The sequence below is a fragment of the Caretta caretta genome, chromosome 28 (assembly GCF_965140235.1).
Source record: "Caretta caretta isolate rCarCar2 chromosome 28, rCarCar1.hap1, whole genome shotgun sequence".
In the NCBI taxonomy this organism is placed as follows: domain Eukaryota; kingdom Metazoa; phylum Chordata; order Testudines; family Cheloniidae; genus Caretta; species Caretta caretta.
The window spans coordinates 1,703,618-1,718,635 of NC_134233.1; the positions used below are offsets into that span (position 1 = coordinate 1,703,618).

General features: G+C 62.8%; 1 protein-coding gene across 2 annotated transcripts; it reads right to left on the reverse strand.

The window, feature by feature from the left end:
* Positions 1-685: 685 nt before the first annotated feature.
* On the reverse strand, positions 686-13,611 carry CHRNB1 (cholinergic receptor nicotinic beta 1 subunit). 2 transcript variants are annotated; one of them, XM_075123870.1, is made up of 11 exons: positions 13,031-13,611; positions 10,824-10,963; positions 9,892-9,936; positions 9,147-9,256; positions 8,188-8,296; positions 6,659-6,779; positions 4,558-4,749; positions 3,131-3,354; positions 2,857-3,029; positions 2,353-2,500; positions 686-1,026 (listed from the first exon to the last, which is right to left on the reverse strand). In XM_075123870.1, the coding sequence occupies exons 1-11, from the start codon at positions 13,158-13,160 to the stop codon at positions 886-888; spliced, it is 1,533 nt and encodes a 510-aa protein (XP_074979971.1). In that variant the 5' UTR covers positions 13,161-13,611; the 3' UTR covers positions 686-885. The 2 variants fall into 2 exon arrangements, with proteins under 2 accessions (XP_074979971.1, XP_074979970.1); XM_075123869.1 differs by having other exon boundaries at positions 6,659-6,806.
* Positions 13,612-15,018: the final 1,407 nt, after the last annotated feature.

Genomic DNA, 15,018 nt, shown 5'->3' on the forward strand with positions numbered 1-15,018 from the left:
CCCCCAGAGGCAGCGGCCTCTAGAGCGGACTCGCCCTGTGCCCCATTCCCTGCCCCCCCCGAGCCAGCCAGTCCCTGCCCTGGGGCCAGAGGGGAGCCGGCGCCCCCCAGAGCAGACAGGCCCCTGCCCCGTCCCCCGCCCCCCTGAGCCAGCCAGTCCCCCCCCACGCGGGTCTTTTTCATTTAAGAGTCAGCAGATTCTGATGTAAAACTTGAGCTGATGATTAACATGAAAGGACCAAATCTCGGGGCAAACGTGCGAGGAACGCAGGGGGAGGGGGGCATGGGAGATGATCCCCTAATTTAGGTCTCCCTGCCAGACCCAACTACCTGCCCCTGCTCTAACCACTAGCCCCCACTCCCCTCCCGGAGCTGGGGATAGAACCCAGGAGTCCTGGCTCCCAGCCCCCTCCTGCTCGAACCCACCAGCCCCCCCCTCCCCGAGCCACGGAGAGAACCCAGGAGTCCTGGCTCCCAGCACCCCGTGCTCTAACCACTAGCCCCCGCTCCCCTCCCGGAGCTGGGGTTAGAACCCAGGAGTCCTGGCTCCCAGCACCCTCCTGCTCGAACCCACCAGCCCCCCCTCCCCGAGCCACAGAGAGAACCCAGGAGTCCTGGCTCCCAGCAGTGCCCCCCGACAACTCTAACCCACTAGACACCGGATTAAATGAAGCCAAAGGATCCGGTTTCACTGTAAACCAAACTGGGATTTATTCAGCCCCAGAAAACAGCCATCAGCACCTCACAGCGCCCTCTGGAGATCACAGGCAGAACTGACGCCATCAATCTCCCCAGGGGCGCAGATCCGGAGTCACTCCCAATCGCGTTCACACGCCCGCTGGCGATCAGCGGAGTGACTCCGGATTCACAGTGGAAGCAGTGGGGCTCACGGGAAGGGGTGCGCGGGGGGCAGGTTGTAGCTGGCGTCGAGGAAGATGGTGAGGGTCCCGACGCTGGTGAAGGTGATGAACGTCCAGAGGAAGAGGCGGTCGACGACCATGGCCACATACTGCCAGTCCTCCTTGAGCTGGGGGGAGATGGGGGGCAGGGGGAGTGAGGTGGGGGGCTGCTCCTTGCTGCCCCCTGTCTGCTGAGTAGGTGCGGCTCGTGACCCCTAACCTCGCCCCACTGACCCTCCTTAAACCATCCCACCACCCCCTAAGTCTGTGCCATTGGCTGCCCCCAACCCTGCCCCATTGTGGCCCCCAACCCCGCCCCACCAACCCCCATAAACCTCCCCGACCCCCCAAGACTGCCCCACTGGCCCACATAAACCTCCCCACCACCCCCTAAGTCTGTGCCATTGGCTGCCCCCAACCCTGCCCCATTGTGGCCCCCAACCCCGCCCCACCAACCCCCATAAACCTCCCCCGACCCCCAAGACTGCCCCACTGGCCCACATAAACCTCCCCACCACCCCCTAAGTCTGTGCCATTGGCTGCCCCCAACCCTGCCCCATTGTGGCCCCCAACCCTGCTCCACTGGCCCACATAAACCTCCCCACTACTCCCTAAGTCTGCCCCATTGGCTGCCCCCAACCCTGCCCCATTGTGGCCCCCAACCCCACCCCACCAAACCCCATAAACCTCCCCCAACCCCCCAGGACTGCCCCATTGGCCCCCTCTTAACCTGGCCCCATTGTGCCCCCCAACCCTGCCCCACTAACCCCCATAAACCTCCCCGAACCCCCCAAGACTGCCCCATTGGCCCCCCCTTAATCCTAATCCATAGGGGCCCCCAACCCTAGCCCTCAGATCCCCTAAACCTGACCCATTGACCCCCCCCAAAACTTGACCCACTGGCCTCTACCCCTGCCCCACCAGTCCCCTAATCCTGCCTCACGACCCCCTCAATTTGACCCTTTGGCCCCTAAACTTGCCCCACAGATCTCCCCACACCTACCCCATTGGCCCAAGCCTGCCCCACTGGACCCCTAACTCTGCCTCACCAACCCCCACAAATCTTCCCCACCACCCCAAGACTGCCCCATTGGCCCCCCCTTAACCCTGACTCATAAGGGCCCCCAACCCTGCCCCACTGATCCCCTAAACCTGACCCATGGACTCCCTTAAACTTGACTTGCTGGCTGCTAACTCTGCCCCACCAACCCCCAACCCTGCCCCACAACCCCTAAACTTGCCCCACCGACCCTCCCAAACCTGCCCCACTGAGCCCCCCCCCAAAACCTGCCCCATTGTGCTCCTCATTCCACCCTCCAGGGGTATGAGCAAAGCCCCCCACCGCGCTCAGCGCTGGACAGAGAGACAAGCTCCGATCCCGGGGAGTGGGGGGCGTTGGCTGGGGCTGGAGTCAGAGTCCACGGATGATGGGCAGCCGGCCGGCCCCCACTCACCGTGTCGTAGTCCTCCTGGTCCTGCAGCTGCCGGGCGATGTAGGTGACGGCGTCCATGGCGGACTTGAGGTCGGGCGGCAGGACGAGGCATTCGCTCGGCCCATCCATGAACCGCCTCAGGTCCTGCGAGAAGGGGTCCTGGTAGAACCTGAAGGGTTAACCGGAAAGAGCTGGGAAGACCTCCACGGGGGCCCAAGAGATGCGGCCACTTCTGGGGTGGGGCGGCCGATGACCCGGGGACCCCTCGCCCTGCGCCGAGATGCGGCCACCTCTGGGGCAGGGCGGCTGGTTGTGACCCAGGGACCCCTTGCCCGGCGCCGAGATGCGGCCACCTCTGGGGCAGGGCGGCCGGTGACATGGAGACCCCTCGCCCGGCGCCGAGATGCGCCCACCTCTGGGGTGGGGTGTAACATAAGCTGCACCCTATGGAGTCAAGCACCTCACTCTGTGCAGAACAGCGCCCCCCGCTGAGCCTCCCCTGCCCCACACCGCCCCCCCCCTGACCTGCTGGGTTTGGGGAAGAGGAAGTCGCAGTTGGGTTTGCGGATGAAATACTCGTCTGTGCCCCGGTTGCTCTTCACCTCCAGTTCCCGTCGGGGGGCCGGGGGAGGTTTCAGGACGGGCTCTGGTTTCGGCCTCTGCAGCCCCAGGTACCGGGGGAGCCGGTGAATGAAAATCTGCCCGGGAGAGAGAATGCAGAGCCCCCCATGAGCCCCCGCCCTGGGGCCGGAGGGGAGCCGGGGGCGAGGAGGGGAAGGGGGTGCAAGGGGAGCGTTACCTGCTTGACCCAGAAGGGCATGTCGTGGGTGTTGGGCGAGCGGTGGTGCAGGTTGAGGACCACCACGCTGAGGATGACGGAGAAGGTCACCAGGATCATGGTGAACATGAGGTACTTGACGATGATGGGCACGGCCAGCGAGGTCTCTGGCACCTTGTCCGCCAGCAGCAGCAGGAAGACGGTGAGGGTGAGCAGGGCGAAGATGGACAGAGTGATCTTTTCCCCTGGGTAGAGACCGCGGAGGGAGCATCAGCCAGGCCCGGGGAGGACTGGGAGACCTGTGCCCACCTAGCCTGGCCTCTGGGCTCTCCCCAGTGACAGAGGGCCCATCTCACATGGCCTCTGGTCTCTCTCCTGGCACAGGGGATTCTGGTGCTCATCTGACGTGGCCTCTGGTCTCTCCCCAGCAACAGGGGGTTGTGGGGCCCATCTAGCATGGCCTCTGGTCTCTCCCCACTGACAGGTGGTTGCGGGGCCCATCTATCATGTTGTCTGGGCTCTCCCCAGTGACAGGGGATTCTGGTGCCCATCTAACATGGCCTCTGGTCTCTCCCCAATGACAGGGGATTGTGAGGCCCATCTAGCATGGCCTCTGGTCTCTCTCCTGGCACAGGAGATTCTGGTGCCCATCTAACATGGCCACTGGTCTCTCCCCAGTGACAGGGGATTGTGGGGCCCATCTAGCATGGCCTCTGGTCTCTCTCCTGGCACAGGAGATTCTGGTGCCCATCTAACATGGCCACTGGTCTCTCCCCAGTGACAGGGGATTGTGGGGCCCATCTAGCATGGCCTCTGGTCTCTCTCCTGGCACAGGAGATTCTGGTGCCCATCTAACATGGCCACTGGTCTCTCCCCAGTGACAGGGGATTGTGGGGCCCATCTAGCATGGCCTCTGGTCTCTCTCCTGGCACAGGAGATTCTGGTGCCCATCTAACATGGCCACTGGTCTCTCCCCAGCAACAGGGGGTTGTGGGACTCATCTAACCTGGCCTCTGGTCTCACCCAGGGACAGGGAATCCAGTGCCCATCTTGCATGGCCTCTGGTCTCTCCCCAGGCACAGGGGATTCTGGTGCCCATCTGACATGGCCTCTGGTCTCTCCCCACTGACAGGTGGTTGCGGGGCCCATCTAGCATGGTCTCTGGCATCTCCCCAGCAACAGGGGGTTGTGGGGCCCATCTAACCTGGCCTCTGGTCTCACCCAGGGACAGGGAATCCAGTGCCCATCTTGCATGGCCTCTGGTCTGCCAAGGCGCCCATCTAGGATGGACTCAGGCCTGCTGAGGGAGACCAGAGTCCCGGCACCAGATTCCTCAGCCCTCCGGAAAGGGGGCGGTTCCTGGGAGGAGAGGGAAGCCTGGCACCGGATTCCTGTCCCCCCCCGCCATTGCACCAGGGGCAGCCCGTGCCCGTCTGCCCGGCACCCACCGGCGTCGGGGGGCAGGTAGAAGACGAAGATGGCCAGGATGGTGATGAGGATGCAGGGGATGATGACGTTGATGATGTAGAAGAGCGGCTTGCGGCGGATGATGAGGTAGAAGGTCAGGTCCTCGTGTTGTGGATCCCCGGGCAGTGTGTTGTGCCGTGCTGGCTTGTGCCGGATCTCCCACTGCCCGTTGTCTGGAGGGCAGAGAGGCGGGTTAGGGGCCAAGGGGTGCCAATCTGGAGTCACCCCACTAGGAGTTGCAGGGGAGTGGGGCTCAAAGACAATTGGTGGGAGCGGTGGGATCACTACCCAGAATACGCAGGGATTGGTTGTGTCTGTGCGTCAAGTAACTCGGTGTGCGCCCGCGGATGTGTGCGTGTGTGGGCTCTGTGTGTGTCACATTGTGTGTGTGTTGCGGCTTTGTGGGTCACTGTGTTTGTGGTGTGGCTGTGTGTCCTTCTGCCTGTGTGTGTTGTGGCTCTGGGTGTGTTTTGCTGGGTGCATCACGGCTGTGTGTGTGTGTGTTGCGGTCCTTGTGTGTGACACTCTGCATGTGTGTGTAGCGGTGTGTTTGTTCCCGTGTGCGTCGCTCTGTGGTTGTCAATGTGCGTGTGTAGCTCTGTTTGGGGGGGGTGTTGCTCTGTGTGTTGGGCCGGCGTGTGAGATATGGCTCTGTGTGTGTACCTCTCTCCGTGTGTGTGTGACAGAGGGAGAGGGCTGTGTGTTGTGTGCTTGGCTGTGCGTGTGTGTGGGGGGGTGTAACTGTATTTGTGCGCAGCTGTGTGTGTGGTGTGGTTGTGTATGGGGGGCTTTGTGGGTGTGTGGCTCTGTGGGTAGGTGTGTGTGCTTTGATTGTGCATTTGTGACTGTGTGTGTCTGTAGCTCTGTGTGTGTTGTGATTGTCCACGTTTTGGCTCTGTGCTGTGTGGAGCTCTGTGTGTGTGTCTCTCTCTGTAGCTGTGTGTGTGGGTGTGTGATTTTGCATGCGTGGCTCTGTGTTTTGTGTGTGTTTAGCGCTCTCTGTGCGTGTGGCTCTGTGTGTAGCTGTGAGTAGCACTGTGGGTGTGTGGAGTGCTGTGTGTCACTGTGGGTGTCTCTGTGTGTAGCTGTGTGTGCGTGCGTAGTGCTGTGTGTCTCTCTGTTGTCTCTGTGTGTGTCTCTGTGTGTATCTGTGCGTGTGTGTCTCCCTGTGTGTGTGTCTCTGTGGGTGTCACTGTGGGTGTGTGTGTCTCTCTGTGTCTCTGTGGGTGTCTCCCTGTATGGGTGTCTCTGTGTGTCTCTCTGTGTCACTGTGGGTGTGTGTTGCTATGTGTGTCTCCCTGTGTGTCTCTGTGGGTGTCTCCCTGTGTGTGTGTCTCTGTGTGTCGCTGTGGGTGTGTGTCGCTGTGTGTGTCTCTGTGGGTGTCTCTGTGTGTCTCCCTGTGTGGGTGTCTCTGTGTGGGTAGCTGTGTGTGTCTCTGTGTGTGTCACTGTGGGTGTGTGTGTCTCTGTGTGTGTCTCCCTGTGTGTGTGTCTCTGTGTGTGTCACTGTGTGTGTATCCCTGTATGGGTGTCTCTGTGTGTCTCTCTGTGTCACTGTGGGTGTGTGTCTCTGTGTGTGTCTCCCTGTGTGTGTGTCTCTGTGGGTGTCTCCCTGTGTGTCACTGTGGGTGTGTGTCTCTGTGTGTGTCTCTGTGGTTGTCACTGTGTGTGTGTCTCTGTGGGTGTGTGTTGCTGTGTGTCACTGTGGGTGTCTCCCTGTATGGGTGTCTCTGTGTGTCTCTGTGTGTCACTGTGGGTGTGTGTCTCTGTGTGTCTCCCTGTGTGTGTGTCTCTGCGGGTGTCTCTGTGTGTCACTGTGGGTGTGTGTCTCTGTGTGTGTCTCTGTGGTTGTCACTGTGTGTGTGTCTCTGTGGGTGTGTGTTGCTGTGTGTCACTGTGGGTGTCTCCCTGTATGGGTGTCTCTGTGTGTCTCTGTGTGTCACTGTGGGTGTGTGTCTCTGTGTGTCTCCCTGTCTGTGTGTCTCTGCGGGTGTCTCTGTGTGTCACTGTGGGTGTCACTGTGTGTCTCTGCGGGTGTCTCCCCGGGGGGGTGGGCTGCGGGGGGGGCGGCGCCCGGCTCACCCACGAAGGCGTTCTGGGAGATGACGACCTCCCGCACCTCGCGCCCCTCCTCGTCCAGGGGGTGCAGCAGGCCCAGCTCGGCCGCCCCGTAGGCGTAGGACTGGAACACCATGGAGCAGTTCTGCCAGTCGAAGGGGAAGTAGGTCACCTGGGGAGGGGGGAGAGCGTGGACACAGCGCCCCCTGCTGGCCCCCTCGGCCGGCGCCCCCTGCTGGCCCCCTCAGCACAGCGCCCCCTGCTGGCCCCCCTCAGCACAGCGCCCCCTGCTGGCCCCCTCTGTACAGCGCCCCCTGCTGGCCCCCTCAGCACAGCGCCCCCTGCTGGCCCCCCTCAGCCAGCGCCCCCTGCTGGCCCCCTCAGCACAGCGCCCCCTGCTGGCCCCCTCGGCCGGCGCCCCCTGCTGGCCCCCTCTGTACAGCGCCCCCTGCTGGCCCCCCTCAGCCAGCGCCCCCTGCTGGCCCCCTCTGTACAGCGCCCCCTGCTGGCCCCCTCAGCCAGCGCCCCCTACTGGCCCCCCTCTGTGCAGCGCCCCCTGCTGGCCCCCCTCAGCCAGCGCCCCCTGCTGGCCCCCTCTGTACAGCGCCCCCTGCTGGCCCCCTCAGCCAGCGCCCCCTGCTGGCCCCCCTCTGTACAGCGCCCCCTGCTGGCCCCCTCAGCACAGCGCCCCCTGCTGGCCCCCTCAGCCAGCGCCCCCTGCTGGCCCCCCTCGGCCATCGCCCCCTGCTGGCCCCCTCAGCCAGCGCCCCCTGCTGGCCCCCCTCTGTACAGCGCCCCCTGCTGGCCCCCTCAGCCATCGCCCCCTGCTGGCCCCCCTCTGTACAGCACCCCCTGCTGGCCCCCCTCAGCCAGCACCCCCTGCTGGCCCCCCTCTGTACAGCGCCCCCTGCTGGCCCTCTCAGCCAGCGCCCCCTGCTGGGCCCCCTCTGTACAGCGCCCCCTGCTGGCCCCCTCAGCCAGTGCCCCCTGCTGGCCCCCCTCAGCCAGCGCCCCCTGCTGGGCCCCATCTGTACAGTGCCCCCCGCTGGCCCCCTCAGCCAGCGCCCCCTGCTGGCCCCCCTCTGTACAGCGCCCCCTGCTGGCCCCCCTCAGCTAGCGCCCCCTGCTGGCCCCCCTCTGGGCAGCACCCCCTGCTGGCCCCCCTCAGCCAGCGCCCCCTGCTGGCCCCCCTCTGTACAGCGCCCCCTGCTGGCCCCCTCAGCCAGCGCCCCCTGCTGGCCCCCCTCTGTACAGCGCCCCCTGCTGGCCCCCCTCAGCCAGCGCCCCCTGCTGGCCCCCCTCTGTACAGCGCCCCCTGCTGGCCCCCTCAGCCAGCGCCCCCTGCTGGCCCCCCTCTGTACAGCGCCCCCTGCTGGCCCCCTCAGCCAGCGCCCCCTGCTGGCCCCCCTCTGTACAGCGCCCCCTGCTGGGCCCCCTCAGCCAGCGCCCCCTGGTGGGCCCCCCTTGCTGCACAGCGCCCCCTGCTGGGCCCCCTCAGCCAGCGCCCCCTGCTGGGCCCCACTCTGTCCCCTGCAGCACGGGGCCCCCCTCACCTGGATACTGCAGCTGCTGCGGTAGAGGGCTGGGGGAAGCCAGCGAACGGTCCCAACGTGAGAGACCAAAACGTTCACAGGCAAGGCGATGTCGAAATTCCCATCGTTACTGAAAGAAAGAAAGAAAGAAAGAAAGAAAGAAAGAAAGAAAGAAAGAAGGGATGAGTGAGAAAGAAAGAAAGAAAGAAAGAAAGGATGAGTATGAAAGAAAGAAAAAAAGGATGAGTATGAAAAAGTGAGTGTGAAAGAAAGAAAGAAAGAAAGAAAGAAAGAATGTGTGAAAGAAAAAGAAAGAAAGAAAGGATGAGTAAGAAAAAAGGGATGAGTGAGAACGAAAGAAAGGATGAGTATGAAAGAAAGAAAAAAAGGATGAGTATGAAAAAGTGAGTGTGAAAGAAAGAAAGAAAGAAAAAGAAAGAAAGAAAAAAGGGATGAGTGAGAAAGAAAGAAAGAAAGAAAGAACGAAAGAAAGGATGAGTATGAAAGAAAGAAAAAAAGGATGAGTATGAAAAAGTGAGTGTGAAAGAAAGAAAGAAAGGAAGAAAGAAAGAATGAGTAAGAAAAAAGGGATGAGTGAGAACGAAAGAAAGGATGAGTATGAAAGAAATAAAAAAGGATGAGTATGAAAAAGTGAGTGTGAAAGAAAGAAAGAAAGAAAGAAAGAAAGAAAAGGAAAAGAGTGTGAAAGAAAGAGAGAATGGATGAGTGTGAAAGAAAAAAGAAAGAAAGAAAGAATGAAAGAAAGGATGAGTATGAAAGAAAGAAAAAAAGGATGAGTATGAAAGAGTGAGTGTGAAAGAAAGAAAGAAAGAAAGAAAGAAGGGGCGTCACATGGGCGAAGGACGCCAGCTTGTACTATTCACACTCCCTGGCCACCTTGTCCTAGGGCCTCTGTCTGCTCCCTCCTTGGGGCCCCCCACAGCCCCCGGCCCCCCGCAGCCCCCCGGCCCCCCACTCACTTGTTCATGAGGGAGATGTCCGGGAGCCAGACTTTGTCGGAGGACGTCCGGATGGCCGTGATGTCGTCGAAGTCGGACAGGTTCCAGCTCAGGCGATAGTCGGTCCACTCCTGGGGACGGCCGAGAGAGAGGGATGGACGGAGAGGGGAAAGAGACGGGGGTGAGTGGGAAAGAAGGAAAGAAAAAGGGAATAGTGTGAAGAAAAAGAAAGAAAGAAAGAAAGAAAGAAAGAAAGAAAGAAAGAAAGAAAAGGAAAAGAGTGTGAAAGAAAGAGAGAATGGATGAGTGTGAAAGAAAGAAAGGATGGATGAGTGTGAAAGAAAGAAAGAAAGAAAGAAAGAAAGAGCTCCTCCCCCTGTGTTCGTCCGTCCAGCCCCACCCCACCCTGTGAGGCCAGGCAGGGCTGTTTGCAGCATGGCACACATGGGGAAACTGAGGCACGCCATGACCTGCCCGCCGTCTGTGGCTGAGCTGGGAATGGACCAGCCCCCACCGGCTCCTGTTATAAATCAGGAAGCAGAGCTGGGGCACATTTCCCCATTGGCCCCCCCCCTTTTACAACCCACCGAACTCCCCCCTCCCCCGCAAACCAGACATCTTCCCCCTGCTCTTCCTCCCAGCAGCCATCAGGTGGCGCCAGCTACCTGCCCAGGTGTGAAGAGGTAGCTGGGGGAATGCAGACCCCAGGTGGGGGATGGGCAGTAGGCATGGAAATGTTTTGGGGTGGGGGGGGGATGGTACCCACCAGGTCCATATACACCTTCGTGGTCAGCTCCTCATCCTTTTCGTTCTGGGGGGGGGAGAAAGGGTTAAAAAGTCAGGCGGGGGGGCGGGGGGGAGCGGGGGGGGATACCCCCTCACCTCCAGAATCCTGCCCCCCCTGCAGGATCGGTGCCTCCCCGCCGTGTAACCCCCTTGAGAAGGCCCCTCCCGGTGGGGGGGATCTTGGGAGGGATAGATGGGACGGGGGGGTGGGTTTATGGGGGGGTAGATGGGGCTGAGATGGACTCCCACCTGGGGTGCCAACCCCATGCACATAGCCAGCTGCCCCTCCCCCCCAGCCCCATTTCCGCCCCCCCTTCCCCGTCCGCTGCTATTTATAACCCGCCCGGGATGGGCCTCCGGGACAGCTGCTGTCTCTGTCCGCGGGCCAAGGGGGGTGGAGGGGGACGGGGCCTTAACCCTCTCCCTGCCAGGGCCGGGGGTCCTGCTCCCCCCCCGCCTGACGAAAGAAATCTAGAACGAGAGGCCCAGGGGTCACAGCCGAGGCCACCGGGTTCTAGGCCGCTCTAGCGTGGCTGCGGCCCCTGGCCCGGGAAGCTAGCCTAGAACACAGTCCCCGCAGCCCGGGGGGCCGGGGCGAGCGAGGCCGCTCTAGAACGTCACTGGGGAGAACATCCCGGGCCCGGCGCCCTGGTCTAGAGCACGGTATAGACGGGCCCGGGGGTGACTGGGTCTAGGCTGCCGCCAGGGCGGTACTCTAGATCGCAGTCCCATCAAGGACCAGGAGCCACGGGCACGAGACCAGGGTCTAGAACAGTCGGCGCCGATCTAGAACGTGCCCCCCATTTTGGCCAGCCGAAGACCGGGGGCGCTGGCCCAGGAGGCCGACCTAGAACCTGCTCTAGACCAGAGCGGGGGCGGGGGCCCGGCTGCTCTAGAACCCAGGTTCCTCACCAGGCTGATGAGTTGGGACAGCGACATGCCCACCCGGACGAAGACCTTGTCGGTGAGGGTGCGGGCGGGGCGCACGTTGGGGTTATAGCTCCCAAAGAGCTTCTCCAGGAGCCGCTCCTCCGCCTCCAGGCCGCCCGCGGCTGCCGGGAGAGAGAACGGGTCCGTCCGACTGTCTGTGTGTGGGGCGGGGGGTCAGGGTCCCCATCGCGCCCCCCTGCAGCCTGGTGCTGCCCCATGGGACTCAGCTAACGGCTGAGCCGGCTCTCCACCCATCCCTCCCTCCCCTTCCATCCACCCACCCCCACACCCCTCTATCCATCCATCCACCCCTCCCTCCACCCATCCCTCCCTCCCCTTCCATCCACCCACCCCCACACCCCTCTATCCATCCATCCACCCCTCCCTCCATCCCCACGCCTCTCTATCCATCCATCCACCCACCCCACACCTCCCTCCACCCATCCCCACACCCCTCTATCCATCCATCCCCACGCCCCTCTATCCATCCATCCACCCCTTCCTCCATCCCCATGCCCCTCTATCCACCCCTCCATCCATCCTCACACCTCTCTATCCATCCATCCCCACACCCCTCTATCCATCCATCCCCACGTCCCTCTATCCATCCATCCACCCCTCCCTCCATCCCCACGCCTCTCTATCCATCCATCCACCCACCCCACACCTCCCTCCACCCATCCCCACACCCCTCTATCCATCCATCCCCACGCCCCTCTATCCATCCATCCACCCACCCCACTCCTCCCTCCACCCACCCCCACACCCCTCTATCCATCCATCCACCCCTCCCTCCATCCCCACGCCTCTCTATCCATCCATCCACCCACCCCACACCTCCCTCCACCCATCCCCACACCCCTCTATCCATCCATCCCCATGCCCCTCTATCCATCCATCCACCCACCCCACTCCTCCCTCCACCCATCCCCACACCCCTCTATCCATCCATCCCCACGCCCCTCTATCCATCCATCCACCCACCCCACACCTCCCTCCACCCATCCCCACACCCCTCTATCCATCCATCCCCACGCCTCTCTATCTATCCATTCACCCACCCCACACCTCCCTCCACCCATCCCCACACCCCTCTATCCATCCATCCCCACGCCTCTCTATCCATCCATCCACCCACCCCACACCTCCCTCCACCCATCCCCACACCCCTCTATCCATCCATCCCCACGCCCCTCTATCCATCCATCCACCCACCCCACACCTCCCTCCACCCATCCCCACACCCCTCTATCCATCCATCCCCACGCCCCTCTATCCATCCATCCACCCACCCCACACCTCCCTCCACCCATCCCCACACCCCTCTATCCATCCATCCCCACGCCTCTCTATCTATCCATTCACCCACCCCACACCTCCCTCCACCCATCCCCACACCCCTCTATCCATCCATCCCCACGCCCCTCTATCCATCCATCCACCCACCCCACTCCTCCCTCCACCCATCCCCACACCCCTCTATCCATCCATCCCCACACCCCTCTATCCATCCATCCACCCACCCCACACCTCCCTCCACCCATCCCCACACCCCTCTATCCATCCATCCCCACGCCTCTCTATCTATCCATTCACCCACCCCACACCTCCCTCCACCCATCCCCACACCCCTCTATCCATCCATCCCCACACCCCTCCATCCATCCATCCACTTCCACACCCCTCTATCCACCCATTCATCCCCATCCACCCCATCCATTCACCCCCACACCGCCCTCCATCCATCCATCCCCACACCCCCTCCATCCACCCCACACCGCCTCCATCCATCCCCACACCCATCTATCCATCCATCCATCCATCCATCCACCCACCTCACTCCATCCATCCCCACACCCCTCTATCTATCCACCCATTCATCCCCATCCACCCCATCCATTCACCCCCACACCCTCCTCTATCCATCCCCACACACCCCCATCCACCCACCCCACACCCCCCTCCATCCATCCATCCCCACACACCCCCCTCCACCCACCCCACACTCCTCTATCCATCCATCCCCCCCCACACCCCCATCTATCCCTCCACTGCCCCACATCTACATCCAATCTCTGTCCCCATATCGTACCCCAGTGCCCATGGCTCTATCTGCTTGACCTGCCCCCTCTGGCCCCCCACCCTGTTCTCTAGCTGGGGCCTGGCTTGGGGTGGGGGTCTGAGCTTACCCACTGCCGGGAGAAGCCAGAGGGTCACCAGCAATGGGGCCGCCCGCGCCATGGCTGCGTCCGTGTGTCCGTCTCTCTCCTTGAGGCCCGGCTGCCACCCAGGCCCCCCGCCCCCCACCAGCCACCCCATTGGTCCCACCAGCTGTCACTGGAGTGGGCGTGGGGGGGGCTGGTGGGTTCCGGGGGGGGGCATTTTCCACAGCTGCCACAGGAAATCTGGTGGCACCACCTGTTCTGGACTGAGGGGGGGTGGGGAGGGGGTGAGAGCCAGGATCTGTAACCCCTTGGGCCCCAGAGACTGCGAGGGGAGGGGAAGGGTCCCCAGCGGGATTCGAACCCACGATAGATAGATAGAGGGGGCGTCTGGGGATAGATAGACAGACAGACAGATAGATAGAGGGGGTGGATGGGGATGGATGGGGTAGGTAGAGGGGTGGATGGGGGCAGATTGGTAGAGGGGTGGATGGGGTAGGTAGAGGGGGGTGGATGGGGGGAGACAGATTGATACAGATGGATGGAGGGGTGTGAATGCGGACAGATAGATGGGGTGTGAATGCAGGTGGATGGATAAATGGAGGAGAGGGGGGTGGATGGGGTAGATAGAGGGGTGGATGGGGGGAGATAGACAGAGGGGGTGGATGGGGTAGGTAGAGGGGGGTGGATGGGGGGAGACAGATCGATACAGATGGATGGAGGGGTGTGAATGCGGACAGATAGATGGGGTGTGAATGCAGGTGGATGGATAAATGGAGGAGGGGGGGATGGCGGGGGGGGCGGGGGGGATGGGGGACAGGCAGAGGGGTGGGGGGCGGATGTCTGGGGCTGAGGCCGCCCGGAGATGGGGAAGACCCGGAACCAGATTCCCCCGTGGCCTGGAATGGCCCCTGGGGCAGGTTCTCCGTGGGGCTGAGGTAAACCGGGCGGGGGGCGGGGGGCACCGTGCCCCCCCCGCCGGCGAGATGGAAGGCCTGGAACGGGGCCTGGAATGGAGTTAAGCGGCAGGCGCTTGGCCGGGAGCCGGGTAAATCCCGGATCTGGATTCCAGCACCCCCTGGATCGGAGCGGGGGGGTAGCTGCCCCCTCCCACCGGGACACAGAGCCGGATAGGAGCCCCCACAGCCCCTCCCCCCGGGACACAGGTAAATCCCGGAGCCGGATCCCAGCCTGGAGTCCCCCCCAGCCCCCCCCAGGACACAGGTAAATCCCGGAGCCGGATCCCAGCCTGGAGTCCCCCCCAGCCCCCCCCAGGACACAGGTAAATCCCAGAGCCGGATCCCAGCCTGGAGTCCCCCACAGCCGCCCCCCAGGACACGGGTAAATCCCGGAGCCGGATCCCAGCCTGGAGTCCCCCCCAGCCCCCCCCAGGACACAGGTAAATCCCAGAGCCGGATCCCAGCCTGGAGTCCCCCCCAGCCGCCCCCCAGGACACGGGTAAATCCCGGAGCCGGATCCCAGCCCGGAGTCCCCCCCAGCCCCCCCAGGACACAGGTAAATCCCGGAGCCGGATCCCAGCCTGGAGTCCCCCACAGCCCCTCCCCCCAGGACGCGGGTAAATCCCGGAGCCGGATCCCAGCCCGGAGTCCCCCCCAGCCCCTCCCCCCAGGACACGGGTAAATCCCGGAGCCGGATCCCAGCCCGGAGTCCCCCCCAGCCCCCCCAGGACACAGGTAAATCCCAGAGCCGGATCCCAGCCCGGAGTCCCCCACAGTCCCCCAGGACACAGGTAAATCCCGGAGCCGGATCCCAGCCTGGAGTCCCCCACAGCCCCTCCCCCCAGGACGCGGGTAAATCCCGGAGCCGGATCCCAGCCCGGAGTCCCCCCCAGCCCCTCCCCCCAGGACACGGGTAAATCCCGGAGCCGGATCCCAGCCCGGAGTCCCCCACAGTCCCCCAGGACACGGGTAAATCCTGGAACCGGATCCCAGCCTGGAGTCCCCCATAGCCCCTCCCCCCAGGACACGGGTAAATCCTGGAGCTGGATCCAGGCC

Coding starts and splice junctions, on each gene's coding strand:
- CHRNB1 (XM_075123869.1), bottom strand. CDS start 13,160: ATGGGGTGGCTGGTGGGGGGCGGGGGGCCTGGGTGGCAGCCGGGCCTC. Junction 10,964..13,030: donor CTGGCTTCTCCCGGCAGTGG/GTAAGCTCAGAC, acceptor CTCTCCCGGCAG/CCGCGGGCGGCCTGGAGGCG. Junction 6,807..8,187: donor GCAGCAGCTGCAGTATCCAG/GTGAGGGGGGCC, acceptor CCCCCTCCCCAG/GTGACCTACTTCCCCTTCGA.